The 14,921-nt window shown below is 40.6% G+C and overlaps 1 protein-coding gene across 14 annotated transcripts in view; it reads left to right on the top strand.

The window, feature by feature from the left end:
* The window catches only part of ANKS1B (ankyrin repeat and sterile alpha motif domain containing 1B), a 909,382-nt gene that overhangs the window by 834,896 nt on the left and 59,565 nt on the right, over positions 1–14,921 (top strand). For 8 of the 14 annotated variants that reach the window (XM_040491122.1, XM_040491120.1, XM_040491121.1 and 5 more), the window contains one exon: positions 9,103–9,177. The exons of 4 other annotated variants lie outside the window; for them this stretch is intronic. In XM_040491122.1, the coding sequence (XP_040347056.1) occupies positions 9,103–9,177 (75 nt within the window). The remainder of the gene's footprint in view (positions 1–9,102; positions 9,178–14,921) is intronic. 2 more of the 14 variants (XM_040491119.1, XM_040491127.1) reach the window with 1 other exon arrangement.

A 14,921-nucleotide genomic window follows, 5' to 3' on the forward strand; every position in this document is an offset into this window, starting at 1 on the left:
AGCATGGATAAACTTTGTAAAGAAAATCCTTCGCTCTTGACATACATTCTTTACAAATCAGGAGTAGCAAACAGTTGCTTCATGTAAACAGTTATAAAATGACATGACCCCTTTTTTCTCTTTTTAATATTTGTATATTTATTTTGAGAGAGAGAGACCCATGTGCAAGCAGGGGAGAGGCAGAGAGAGAGAGGGAGAGAGAGAATCCCAGGAGGCTCCATGCTATTAACACTGATCCTGACACGGGATCATGAGATCCTGAGATCATGACCTGAGCTGAAATCAAGAGTCAGACACTAAACCAACTGAACCACATGATGCCCTGACATGATAGGGTCTCTAATGAGGTTTGAATGCAGCATCACAAAAATTTGAAGTAACTTGTGTTAATGGCTAGAAGATTCTTCTGTACTTCTGTTAAAGAAAAACAGAGAAACTTAGAACGGGAAGGGGCCAGAAAATGTATCTAGTCTTATAACTTACTACAGCACCCCTCCTAATACATCCTTAATAGACAGCCACAAGTTTCTGCTTAAATTTGTCACTGGAAAGGTGGCCCCCACTTTGTGAAACAGCCCTATCAGCATCGTAAAATTTCTAACTGGTAGAACTTTTGCCTTATGTTGAATTGAAATAAGCCTTCCTAAAACTACTACATAGTTAGTACTATCTTCAGAAAACATGAAGGATAAATCTGCTCCCTCTTGCTGAGAATAGCTAAGACTATAGACAATTTGATGTTTTCCCCTTACTCTATTAATCATATCTAGCGCCTTGCCAATATCATTCTGATAGTGGGATATGGGCCTCACAGCATCCTGATTCCCCAGCTCTGGGCACATCTGCTTCCTTGATGTTCATGCTCGACAACATTAACATATCGTTAACTCCTACTGAGCTTTTCTTCATGAAAATTTCCCAGCCTTTACCAATGGCCACGAGCTGAGCCGTGCCTCTCTTCTCAGCCCTCGGTGGTGGTGGTGGTGGTGATGGTGTGTGTGTAACCTTAATGCAGGACTTTACATTTACATTACTCCTTTCCAGCAAAAACAGTTTTATCAAGTTGTTTATCCAATAGTCCTAGAGTATCAATGTTTTGTAAAGCTTGGTCAACACTCAGTGTGTCAGTGATCCTTCCCAAGTTTGTAACGTGCTAATTTAAAAACCTTACCTCGAAAAAGTATGCCTTTCAAGTAATTTCTCCAATGTGTTGATTTCAGTGTTGAACAGGCAGAACTGAAGAAAAAAAAATGCAGTCTTCTGCCAGGGACCTCTTGGATGGGCATCATTTAAGATAATCATTCAACTAGACCTCGTTTGTCCATATTTCGCATAAGGATAATATGAGGAGATAGTGGGGTCTCAACGTTGGTGAATGAATGGCTTTATCCAATACATCTTTGTTACCAGATGCAAGAAGCAGTGTTGAGCATCTAGTTAATAAACGGGTTTAAATAAAGAAAATGACAGTGTCAGTTTACAAGAAAGGAGCATAATGTATAAAAAGATGTTACAGGCAAAGAACAGTATTACTCTGCAAAATCCAGTTCCTTTGCAGCATTTCCTGTTATGATAAAAAAGCTGATCGCTGCTTTTCTGAATGAGTTATTAATATTTCTGGTTTTTAGGTGTTTAGTTGTTCTGAAAAATGTATCAGTAATGGTGGCATCCAAAGTCTGAGGCAGAACAAATAGCCCATATTGCAATAAGCAGCATGATCCCACTTGACTTAAATTCCCTACAATATCCAGAGAAACTGGGACAATAAGATCTGGACTGTGCAATGTTCCTTTTTTCTTGCCCTGCTTTATTTTTTTTTTGAAGAGATATCATAAATAATTGTGTATTGTCATTTAGGGCTACAACCGTCATATTAGGGAATGCGGGTTATACATTATCTCTACAAATGAATAACAGAAATCATAAAGCCTCTAGTTCTCTCCTACTCTGGTAGCTGAGGGCTGATTTTATGTGCTGTCAGTAGCAGAATCAGTTAACAAGGAAGGAAGGGAGGGAGAAAGGAAGGTAGGAGGGGAGGGAAAGAGAGAAACCTGTAAATTTGGGCAAGCAATAGGAATTTATAATCGGAATCTCTATCGTACCAATGGACTTTTGATGGGACCAAAAATGGTATTTAGTCCTTCCCACTTTTGCTAGATGGATTAATGCTGACACCAGCAATAGTGGGTCTCACACCGAGAACAACTGTCGGCCTGACTTTTCACTTCCAGCAGGTGATCTGTCCAAGAATTTCCCTGTGGACACAGGGGAAGGTCACGGTCACGAAGGTTTGATAGGACTGCTCTTCAGAAAGGTGGAGAAATGACAGGAAGCAGGATTTTCTCGAGTCCAGCGTCCCCTGCAAATGAAACAGTCCATCTGAAAACTTTTAGAACAAGCGTTGGTGGCAAATAAATAGCAAAACAAAACAAAAAAACTTGAACTTGAGACATTCAAGTATAGTTGAAAAAGAAGAATCACATACAGTTGAGGGCCATGTGCATGGGGCAGAGGAGCACCTTTTCTGTATCAACAGCAGAGGGACAGAAGTGATCCGAGGCTGCCTCACGGCCTCTGGACAACTCTGGAGAGACAGAGGGTTCCAGTTCTCTGATTTCCAGGCAGCGTTCCGTTAGTGCCCCTGGAGGAAGGGGCTACAGGGCTGTCACTGCTGGAAGAAAAGACAGAGGTGTTTGGTGCATTAATCCTTGCCTGAACTGAGTCCCTTTGACTCCTGTCTTTTGATGGATCTCATTTTAGTCTCTGCTCAAGGAGCCGCCAAGTCCGCTGGCTGTTGCCCGAGCCTTCCTTTGTTAGGGTGCCCTTTTTTCTTTTGCCTTTGAAGCTGTTTTGTTCAGTCTTCAAGTTTGTTTTTGTTTTATTTTAGAAGTGCTGGCATCCAAGAGAAGGAATGGGCTTCATTATACCTTTAGCTTTCACCCTGAACCTTTCTTATTTCTTGTTGGATTCTTTCTGGTCAATTTCTGAACAACCCGAAGTGTGAAAGAATTATGACAAAAGTAAGGGAGAAACCGAGAAAAAAAATGATTTTTTTTTTCAGGGCTAGAACAAGGCAGGAAATTTCATCTTTGGTAGAATCTGACCAGAGGGCTCTATTCACACACTTTTTTTTTTATTATTATTAAACTAACTACACAGTGTTGGCAGGTTTTCAGAGCCTAATTGGTGTTGGTGGGTAGACGGAGCTACTGTCAGCTTGCTCCATTCCAATACCCACCATCAGCCTCTGAATCCCAGTTTACTACGGGTCCTGACAGTGGAAAAGGGATTGTGTCTGTAACAGTCTGCATTCCATAAACAGTGACAAAAAGCAGAACCATTTCCTACTTACTTTGTGACCCATGCCTTGCGCTCAGAAGATGCAGTAGCTATCCTGGAATGATGTCAGGGTGCCAGGGAGACAGATTCCTATGCTGTAAACTTTTTTTAAACGTTCAACTTCCGCTTGAAAGAATAATCTGTTTACAGTGTGGGAAACATAGACTTAATTTGGATATAATATGCCAGATGCTCAGGGAAGTCTTCTCTGAGAAGGTGACATTGGAGTAGAGCCTGCGGGAGATAAGGGAGCTAGTCCCACAGTAGCTGGAGGAAGAACATCTCAGGCAGAAGGGGAGACACATTCAAAGGCTTGAAGCAGGAGTGTGCTTTGCTGTCCAGAACCAGCAAGAAGAATAGTAGGAGCGGAGGGTGGACAGATGAAGCGGAGATGGGTGGCAGAGGACAGAGATGCTTGCAGGCCATCGTTAGGACTCTGGATTTTCCTGTGAGTTAAATGGAGCAGAGCAGCACAATGCAGCTTTCATTTCAAACAGGTCATGGTGGCTGTTGTATTGAGAGTAAGCACTAAGGAGGCAAGGGTGAAAGCAATGAGACCATTTTTTCATGGAGAAAAGGTAGTGGCTTGGATCAGGCAGTGATAGGATGAAAAGGCTGTAGAAGTGGATTCAACAGGATTTGCTCCTGGATGGGAAATGTGAGCAAAAGGATGATTCCCACTGGAAGAAGGGATTTGCCATTTGCCAAGACAAGAAGGCTTAAAAAAGAAGGTGAGGTAAGCAGGAGCTTGGTTCGGACATTTAAGGTTAAGATGCCTATTAATCATCAAAGTAGAGGTGCCAAGAAGGCAACTGGGTGTCTGAGTCTGGAGCTCAGGAGACAGGTGGACTCAAGTGAGGACAGAAAAAGGGAACATGGAGACGGCATAGGCACCTCTTGGGGTGTTGTGGTTCTTAAAGAAGAGCAGAAATTGAGTAGGTGATCAAGGGAAGGAGTCTGTTGGCTCTTAGTAGAAGATGTTATAGCACTGTTTGAGAATGCTCCGGTAAAGATGGGGGAAATAGATGAGGAGGAAGAGAGAATATACTATAAACTACTGGATTGCTACCAGTTGAGCAGAAAAGAAGTCCACCTTTAGGAAGAAAACCTTGAAGAGAGAGAATACGCTTTCCATTTTGTCAGTAGATTTGAATGCAAGTGTGTTGTATTTTCTGAACTGAATTCCTGGTAACCTGAGATACAGGATGGTGACAAGAATGAGTGAGCTGTGTGTTGTATTTTAAGAAAACATTTCCAGAGTGAGGAGAGAGGTCTACACTAATGATAAAATTATATACCTTCACTTCATCAAGGAAATCAACATTAAATTATTAATTATATCTCAGTTATAAGACTACTACACATCTTTCCTTAATCCCCATTTATTTGGATATCATGGTAATTCAGGTTCAGATAAGCTAACTTAGCCTGAGAAATAAGCAAATGAACTTGGAGAGGGATGTTTAACGTCCTTTTATAGAATTGTATAAGCTGGCCTTTAACATAGAGGTGTACTAATTACAAATGTTCCTTCTGTCTTCAACGAAGTGAGCAGCCCTTTGTCAGCTTTTATCAGGAAAGATGAGAAGTGTTCTAATAAAAAGTCTGCAAGGTTAATTTCTGGTGCCTTTTACCAGAAATACATCAGCAGTGACGTCGTTGACGGAAGGCACAAGTGTCAACAACAAAGCGGACCAATTACAAATGATAACGAACAGCAGTAATGAATGTTCCTGTAGTGCTTTACTATTTGCCAAGAAACTTTTGAACACATTCTATGATTCCACTGATTCAGTAAATACATTTGACGGCCTTCTACTTTCCAGGTCCTAGAAATTTAGCTGTGAAAAAGTTCCGTCTCTCATGAAGCTTAACGAATTACAGAACAACCTGATGAAATAAGCGGGTCAAATACTATTATTGTTCTTCACAGATGAAGACATTCTAACGCTTAATCGAAGCTTAGATTTAAGTTACTACTGTTCTAGGAATTTGGGCCCTAGATGAAATCTTATCACCAGTATTTTCTTTCTCAGAATTGTTCAAAACTCAGCACTTCAGTACAAGTTGTACCCCGAAATATTATCTTCATCAATGTAGTGAAATTCTGTGGTGGAAACTCTTTTGCATTTAAAAAAAATCATTCTGGCACTCAGTCTAATAACCATTGTGTCTAGAAGAAGAGCCATTTTATATTATGAAGACACCAGTTACAGCTGATCCCCCTGAAGTAACTGCTCTTTGAGCCTGATGAATTATTTATTGCCAACAGAATTACTGCAGTATCTGAAATTATCAGCTTTTTCTTCAACAACCTCCATAACTAAAACTCAATTAACTGCATCTACTTTCAACTCTTTTTTAAAAGTCTGACTTTTTACCATTTGCATTGAGTCAATTAATTGTTGGAAATTATAGAAGTTCTATTTTTTCTAAGTTTAAGACATAGCTTATACATGAAAATAGTTATTGTAACATCTTTAAAATGTATATAAACCATATACAAAGCCTCTTCAGTGTATGTGACTAGAGGTAGGTTTTTTTTCTTCATTGAAAAAAATTTTATATGGATTTCTAAAAATAAAATAAGTGATGCATGAGATGGTCTCTTCCCTCCTTAACTGTGGTAACTTTCTGGGACTGTTGGAAGATAATATTCGTGTAACAAGATGTTAAGTGGCAATTTCATGTAGGTACTAAGTACCAAACATTCTCAAGAGAAAGCTGCTGAGAATGGAGCCAGATAACTTTGTTCAGGACTGACCAAGAAGAGGTAATGAGTCCTGCCCTGCCCGGTCAGCTACCTGTCTGCACAGGCAGAAGATTGGTGTTGGGAAGGGCTGAGAACTGTCTGAGCCATTGAGGAGAGCATGTGGCAGAGGAGAGAGGTGTCCCCGTGCCCTCTAAGCCTAGTGAGAAGAGCTCTAAGAGGAAGGTCTATCCAGAGTGGGGGAACCTACCAGAAGGGGAAACTGGCATCTCTTTCCACAGTTGGAATTCTGACAAGCAGATACACCAGCCTGAGCTGAAGAAGAGGGAACTGGAGGGACATCTCCTGGCAGAGAGGGGAGTGGTCACAGAGCAAGCCCGTCCTGAGGAGGTTGGGTTATACCCTGTCCCCTGTGTCCCATCCAAGGGGCCAGCATGGACACTAGGAGGGCTGAGCAGAGGTTAGAGGAAGTCAAGCTGGGGACGTATTTCTCACATCAGGAACTGTGCAGTGGGGACCCACTCCCCTTCCTCAGCAGAGCCCTCCAAAGATCTCACAGGGGTATACAGCAGAACCTGTGTGGGGGTGGGGCAGGGTGGGCGCACCAGCTACACAAGGATGCTGGAAGCCGAGTTAGTGTCACCTGGAGAAGCAGTGCAGCCAACGGAGAATCTAGCCATAGCCAGATAAGAAAAGAGGCCCTTGTCCTTGTCCTGTGCTCTCCTCCCCAACAAAGGGCATGAAGGAGGTAGAGCTTGGGTCCTGGGTTTCCAGGATTGACCATTCCACCCCACTCCTCCCTGCTCCTACAGGAAGAACAAAGGAGAAGAGGACCAAGTACAAATCAAATCTCTTTTAGCCACCATGGGGTTTTTAAGCCTCAAGACTGGCCTGTGGTAAGGGAAGGCAAAGTTCGAATCAGATGATACTGGAGTTGCATACAAAATGGATTCTTAGTGACTCACAGTGACCAGGAAGTTAGGAGATCTGCCCAAAATGTCAAGTGGCCTGATGCCCATCAGGGAGGGGAGACTGGGCTGGCCCATTTGGGAATAAGGATTGGAAAACAATAAAACATTCAGGTTATTTGAACTCCAATGGAGTTGAGACTCTTCGTTGAACTGGTTACGTTTACAGACACTTGTTCCAGGATCAGTAAAACAATACATATCTCCATATAACTGGAGACTCCCTTTGCCTTCCTTGGCTTCCTGTGAAGTCAGTACCAAGCTGGCACTCCTTCCCAGCCATCCCCACAGGCTGACTTGTGACCCTCCCCTGTGTGACCTGAGCAAGCCACTTACCCTCTCTGAATGTCAGTTCAGCGCCTTCATCTGGCAGATGACAAGCGGTCCCTGGGTTACTTCTAGCACTAAAAGTCTCTGAAAGTTGTAAAAGAATTAGCTCAGAACTGTGGATGATAGTACTGAAAAGGTCAAGGATATCCTAGAAGTATGTTTTATGCCAGTTAAGATGGCAGTCCCACCAAAGCATGGAGTTAGTATATTTAAATCAGATGGCAGCTATTGTAGATGAGGCTGGGAGGTTAATGGGCAACACTTAGCTTGCTAGAGTTTTAATTTTTGAAAGGTAGGAAGAGGAAGATCCCCTGTGGAGGAAATAGCATGGAGTTTAGAGAGGGAGCTGAGAGTAGCAAACCTGGTTAAACCACTTAAAGTGGGAGGTGGTTGAAGTTGCCTTTGGTCAGGCCCCCAGGGATCTTACTTCCTTAAGGAAATGCCAGTTACCTAACAATCCGTCCCCAGCAAGTCATCCAGATGACAGAAGGGATGGAAAGCAAAGATGTTTGTATGTGGGTGGGACATGCCACTGTAACTGGACAGAGAGATGTTAAATTTCTGGTGAGCATTTTTGGGAGGGTGGAGGTAGGGAAGACATTTAGCCAGGGATAAGTTTCTTTTCCATAATTCATTTGCTGATGCGATTGTTCTTTGCCGGGCTTCTAAACCATATTGTGGTTATGTTCTTATCTCCTTCCTGCATGATCTTTGTACGGCCTGCTTGTGAATTCTGGGGATGTTCACAGTGCTTACTGAGTAAGTTTAGGCATGCTGCCATTTTCTGTGATTCAATTTCATGGTGTCTTTTAGAATGATGGAATTCAGGAAAAGAACTCTATAAAGATCAAGCCAGGAGTCTCTTCGCTTTATTTGGTGGTTCTGCTGTAATTCCCGGGAGGGGACTTAGTTTGGCATTTGGTTCTAAGCAAACATTATTGCCTTTTAATAATTGTTAATTATTTGTTAATGGTGTGGTGGAAAGTTGAGATCACGGAGCTGACTCATTAGGCTCCCCAGTGCTGTTCACCAAAGCGTCTGCTTCAGTAACAGACCCCGGCTTCCTGGCCCCAACCCCTCCCTGCTCTAATCTCCTTCCTGCCTCCCCCACCACACACACTTCCACTGCTGAGTGGCAGACTGATGCTTCTTTCCATGTCAACCGCAGTTTTGCCCTTGAGAACTCCGGAGGGAGAAGGATCTTCTAGGTTTATCAAGTGGAGCAATGACTAAGTCAGGAAAGTCATTTTATTGCATTGTTTGCTTTTGGTCATTGAAGATAAGAAAATAAAAACATTTATTCTGCGTTAAAGGCTTTTTTCCCATCTTGAACTTCATGAAACTATTTATCCTCTGAAATGAATGATGTGAAGAGGGAAGATATTTCCGTTCTCTTTGGCAAATGTAAAACAGTTTGCTTTTTCCAAGATGTGCATTTATTGGTAATCTCCCTTGATATAAAACTAATGCATAAGTGTTTTTTTTCTTACCCACCCCCCCCCCTTCAGCCAACCCAAAATGCTTTTAAGCAAAAGAATGACTTGGAAGCCAATTATTAAACCTGGGCATCCTAAAACATTTTTTGAGTTTGTGTGTGCGCGTGCACGTGTGTGTGTGTGTATGTGCGTGAGTCAGTGTTTAAGAAATGTGATTCTTTGCTTTTTATTATGTTCCTCCTTCCTTTCCTTGATTCTACCATGGTAGCTGCCATGTTCTAAATATTGACAAGATGAGATAGTTTTCTGTTTATATCAGCAGTCGTCTGTCTGTGAGATATGGACGAATCAGAACGCTGGATTTCCTTTCTCAGCCATCCATCAGGTTCATAATGTAAGGTTACAAATGGTTATTTTCTTTCCTGAACTTGCGCTCTGTAATGTGTTGCAAAGTGTTGTCAATAGCTACAGGTACTGTGTCCTGGGCAATGCAGAAAATTCGTGATGTCTAATGACTCCTGAGATCTTGTCTATTATATTTCATTCACTGTGCCTTGTGACTAGTTGACGTGCAAACATTGTCCTAAAATGAGAAACATACTTGGTTTTAAAGTCTGCAGTTAAAATCTGTCCCATGTGAGTTTTGACTTTCATCCCAGGTGTCTGTGTTAATTTGCTTTTACAGGAAGAAGGAAAAGGGTAAATTGATATATATTTATATATATATATATATACACACACATGTATATATCGGTGTTACTCTTCTTCATCTTGTACTTCCCCATGTCCATGGGCTGTTCAACCCATTGTGTCTAACAGTTCTCAAAGGTTCGTGTGCTTTACTTGTGAGAAATATTGGAGTATGATTTGCATGATATTCTGTATACATTTTATGCAAGTGTGGGAGTAGTATAGCCAAGAGCTGCACTGTTACGGCTACAAAGTGGTTCTCAGCCTTTTTCCATTTGACGATTCTGAATTGATCTTTGGAAAGTGTTGAAATCATGACCCATTTTACACTGAGCCACCTAATATTCAAATATTCACATTTTACCTTTGCATACTTTAAAAAAATCACTTTTTGTTTGGAAAGTAGACATTTTCATGTTTGGTCTTTTCTGCTTTGTATTTTAAAATACAATCCTGTTTTCACATCCTGTTGAATAAATTTTTGCCATTGGATAGCCTGCTCTCTGAGCTGTCTGAGAGGTTGAGACATTTGGTTGAGAATCACTAAGCAGAGCTCTCGGGGTGGCATGTGAGGGCCTTTTTAGGGGAGCCACATCAGGCACACCCCTCCTGTGCATGGGACTTCTGGCTCTTGGGATCTTGGGGTCTCTACATTGCCTGGTACTGATGCTTCAGTGAACCAGTGGTCCCTCCCGAACCCGTAAATGCTAACCAGTGCTTTTTTATGTTCAGAAGTGGCCATCTCTGCTCTTTATCATCAAAAGGAACAAATTTAGTATAACCAACTGCATTTGACCAAACTAGCATTCTTTATTCCTGAAGATTTTTAAAACAACTGTTGTGGCATCCTCCTTTTATGTGTGTGTGAATGTTTGTAGGAGGCCTTTCTTTACATTCACATCCAAATATATGTATACATATTTAAAGGAATAAAGCTCTATGTAACATTCTTCAGAGCCTTAGAGATGACAGAAAATACATGTAATCATGTATAACTTATGAATGTTTGGGTAGCCCATCTCTGATATTTGTCAGAATTATTGAAAGTGAAACCTTAAAATAACAGTTGTCATTTAAAATCATTTTAGTTTTTCATTAAGAGTTCTGAAGAAATAGAGAATAATGTTTGTTAATATTCAGAACTAAATTTATAAGCAGGTAGGTGGAAACAGTTCCTAGTATAAAAGATTTAAAAGCTTCTATTTAAAAAAATCAATTAAATCCTAATTTAAAAAAAATTTTTTTAAAGAATAATACAAGGCTTGGAAAATACTGTACCTTTCTGTTCATGTTAGGAATCTAAGTGATAATAATCTAAGTCGTAATTATTTACTGACATCTTTAGGAAATTTTTTTTTTATTTTTTTTTTCAACGTTTATTTATTTTTGGGATAGAGAGAGACAGAGCATGAACGGGGGAGGGGCAGAGAGAGAGGGAGACACAGAATTGGAAACAGGCTCCAGGCTCTGAGCCATCAGCCCAGAGCCTGACGCCGGGCTCGAACTCACGGACCGCGAGATCGTGACCTGGCTGAAGTCGGACGCTTAACCGACTGCGCCACCCAGGCGCCCCAGGAAATTTTTTTATCAAGAAGAGAATGAGGATATTGACAGTGTTTCCCTTTGTATGCACGGAGCATATAGAATATGGAGTTTCTTCAGTTTCCAGTTTGCAGGGAGAAAGCTACACACTATGATATTTTAGCATTTGCCTTATGAATCTGGTGCATATGAACTAAAAGTCATACGGTTTTACCGTCTTTTGAAATAAGGCAAAGTTTAAAAGCTGCATTTTAGACTCTGCCATCCAATAAAAATCTATCGGTAGACTTCTGTGAGTTTTTTTCTATGGTATATATACTACTTAGTATATATAGATACTAAATTCAGTTAGTGGTTTTATACCTTTCAGCTGGTGGTATGAAAGACATTTAAGTATGGCCTACCTGTCCTTCAAACTCGGCCAGACTATGCACTTTTGGTTCGCAGTTGGTAAATACCCGTTCAACAGAATCAATTTTCCGTTTAAAGCTCTAATCTCAAATTATGTTTTTCCTTTATCTTCAAAGGTTAGTTGAGCTCAAAAGGACACTTAATGATGTTAATTTTCCTTTGTTTTGTTGGTAATATCCTATATATACATACGTACATAGGCACATACATATCAAGTAAATGAGGTTTTAAGCCATGACCAAATACTTGGAATATTAAGATCATTCAATACATGAACATAAAGGAAAGGTGTAAGTATTTTCAGCTCAAAAAAGTAGCCTGAAGACATCTAGTAAGAGTGCCTTGAATCATTTCTCTTCTGTAATTGCTGAAGCCTTTAAAGGAGTACTGTCAGTCAGTAACAGTTTAAGATGGAATTTTACCCCAACCTTTTCCTCTTGTATTTTTTTATTCTATTTAAATATTGCTGCGTCATTGTTACCTGTGTTCAGATCTGTTCATTGAGGATAAGGTTTGATTATGTAAGTTTTGATTATAAACCATTTTTTTGAGGCAAAACATCTGTTTGATTTTTTTTATATTAACAAAAGTTTTTTAAAAACTGGGAAATTATTAAATTAATTTTATTAATTTACCTGAAGAAATACAGGTTCTGTCTTGATATGAGTATACTATTTGGCAAGACCTGACAATGGGCCTCACAGTGTGGAATTATTTTATAGCTAAGGAAGAAACCCTAATTTGCTTTTTGGTTTCTTTTGCTATTCCATACAATATACTGCCCTACTCCGTTCCTCCCTAGCTCATTCCTGCTGCAGTCCAGCCCCCGAGGTGGGTGAGCCCAAAGGCACCCTTGTTCTCTGGACCCTTGTACTGTCAGCTGACCAGTTGAAGCTGGAACAAACCCAAAGGCCAAGGCCATTCCTGCCCTCTGTAGTAATGTGTCGCAAGTCTGTCCATTCTCATAAAATTAACTCCAAAGAGAAGAATCAACACCTATAAATTGAGTCTCATAAATATTCTTTGATCCAAGGTTAAAAAAGTTGATGAATTTCCAGGAAGAAAATAAATTTATTTTTTTATACCTTCAATCTTAACGACACTTTTCTCTCATCTGAAAATGAATTTCTGGAAATGGTCCTAAATGTGACAAAACTCAGTGTCTATTTCCAGAAAGATAGATTCAGTCTGTATAGAGAATTTAAAAATATTTGGACTGGAGCAATGTTTCAAGGCCACAAAGAAAATAAAGTAAGGACTGTGTTTATCTTCCCTAAATTTCCTCCCTCCCCCATAGCACGTAGGGGAGGCCCTGTCAGATCATTCTGAATTCAAAGCAGGTGGCTTGTGATTTCTGGACAAAGTGGAGTCATAGAAGAGCAGATGATGGCGCTGCCTAAACAGAGTTAAATGGATGTGCCACGAACTTCTTCAAGTGGTTATCAAATAAGAGGTCGGGATGAATTCCAGACTGAGTTGGTATGTGCTGGGGCTTGTTACTCCCAAAATGGCTGCTACGACTTATGTGGATGATGTAAATATTTGGATCAGCATTTGGCTGTAGTTCTGCTTTAAATGTACGGAACTCACATTGAAATTTAGTTATAAACGTGCCTGAGTTAATTCAACAGTTAGAGAATGAGTTTGCCTATGATTTGCATGCTTAATGTACTAATACCTGAAATGTCCCCATAACCCCAGCTTCTCCCCACTTCTCCCCACCCCCAGCCCTATTCCCAACCCTTGCCCTGCAACCTGTGGTACCCCCATCTCCTGCCATGTCTGTTCAGACTGTTTTGAAAACTGCCTGTTGAGCTCAGCCAAGGTGTACCCAGCTGAACTATGACAGGTCTCATGTGAAGATCTGATGCTTGGTTTAAGTTGTCACCTCAGCAAACACTGGATCGAAGGATCTTATAACATCAACGAGCTCCTCTTTTTGTATCATTCCACGGAGTTGCGTGCAAACTTCTGTTGTTCCATTAACAGTGTTACCTGTGACTTAAATGTACAACACCTGTTTGCTATGTTGTTGTTGCTTTACCGAGGCGGGGGGCGGGAAGCAGGTTAATGGGGCAGATTAGAGGACTTGCCAGATTTGGGGAGAGCTTTTAATTAAGAATTCATAGCTGCGTGTTTCCAGAGCTTTAACTATAGGTATTATCACTTAAAGGTTATTACACTCACCTTCAAAATAATATCAAAATCCACATTTCCTACATTTTCAATTTTTACTAGTTTTTTTAAAGAGCAAATTACAGCCCGTTGAATTAAAGACTAGAGACATAATTAAGACCAGATGTTTGAAAGAGAAGGATAAGAGAAGATCATAATAGGCAGCCAGAGGAAAACTTACTATTGAAGTCAGTCATTGCTTTTACAAAATAAAAGTTCATATAAATATAAAGAGAAAACTCAAGAATGAGTCAAGGATGGGTCCTAAGGCACACAAAAATGCTAAAGTAATCATTCCAGGTAAAGTCTTAACTGTATCAACAGACAGGAGACAGGAGAACCGAGCCATCTTCAAGTACAAAGAATAGCTTAGACTAGAGCGTGAGGGAGAGCTCGAGAAAATCTGATAGGTCACACACTCAAGTGAGAAACTAATGAGCTAGCATGATACTAACATTGCTCTTCCTGAGATTAGGAGTGACCCATCTCACAGAGAAAAGCTTCACATTCTCTGCCCCAGTGAAAAGGCATTCTGGAGGGGCTCTAGAATTTTCTTCCATTTTTCCAGAGCCTGTTAGAAACTTCCGAAGGCAAAGCCTATGCCTCCCACTTCCCAGCATTGGCAGCCACCTCATGTAAGTCCAGACCGAACAGAGAAAACTGAAATGCTGGTCCTCTTCCCCAAAACACACATCCTATTTAAGCTATTCCTGGAGACTTGTGGTTTTTAACCTGTTAGGGTCTCTGATCCTTTCAAAGAATTTAATGAAAGCTGTAGACTTTTTCTTCCCCAAAACATACATCTCCGTCCACAATTTTGCATTCTTATCCTAGACTCCTTGAAAATCTTCCTTAAGAAACCCTACAGCATCAACCTATTTGCTAGTACTTCTATGAAACTTGGTCTCTAACCAAAGTTTTACTTGTTTTTGGAGTTCATGAGACCTATTTGTATTCTTTCAACTCCTGAGAAGAGTAATTCCTTATAATTCTACAAGACCAGCCAAATCCAGGTTAAAAGAGAGTGGCTTTGGAAATCTGCCTGTTGTCTAGTTTTGTTAATGTCCATCTGAGAACAAAGAGCTGAATTTCATGAAATGAGAATCTTCAGGGAAGAGAGTGAGAAATCTCCCATATATAATACCTAAATTGGACTAGAGCCCAGCAAACACCTGCCAGCATGGACCTCTCACTTCATAGATGCTCACACTAAACCGTTATATGAGGCTAACCTCATGGAAAACGGTAAATGAAACTACGGGATGTCCTTCTGTCTCAGGTCTTAGTGGGCATATGCGTTATATGATACGCCATCATATG

The sequence above is a fragment of the Herpailurus yagouaroundi genome, unplaced genomic scaffold (assembly GCF_014898765.1).
Source record: "Herpailurus yagouaroundi ecotype Mexico unplaced genomic scaffold, PumYag 182, whole genome shotgun sequence".
Taxonomy (NCBI): domain Eukaryota; kingdom Metazoa; phylum Chordata; class Mammalia; order Carnivora; family Felidae; genus Herpailurus; species Herpailurus yagouaroundi.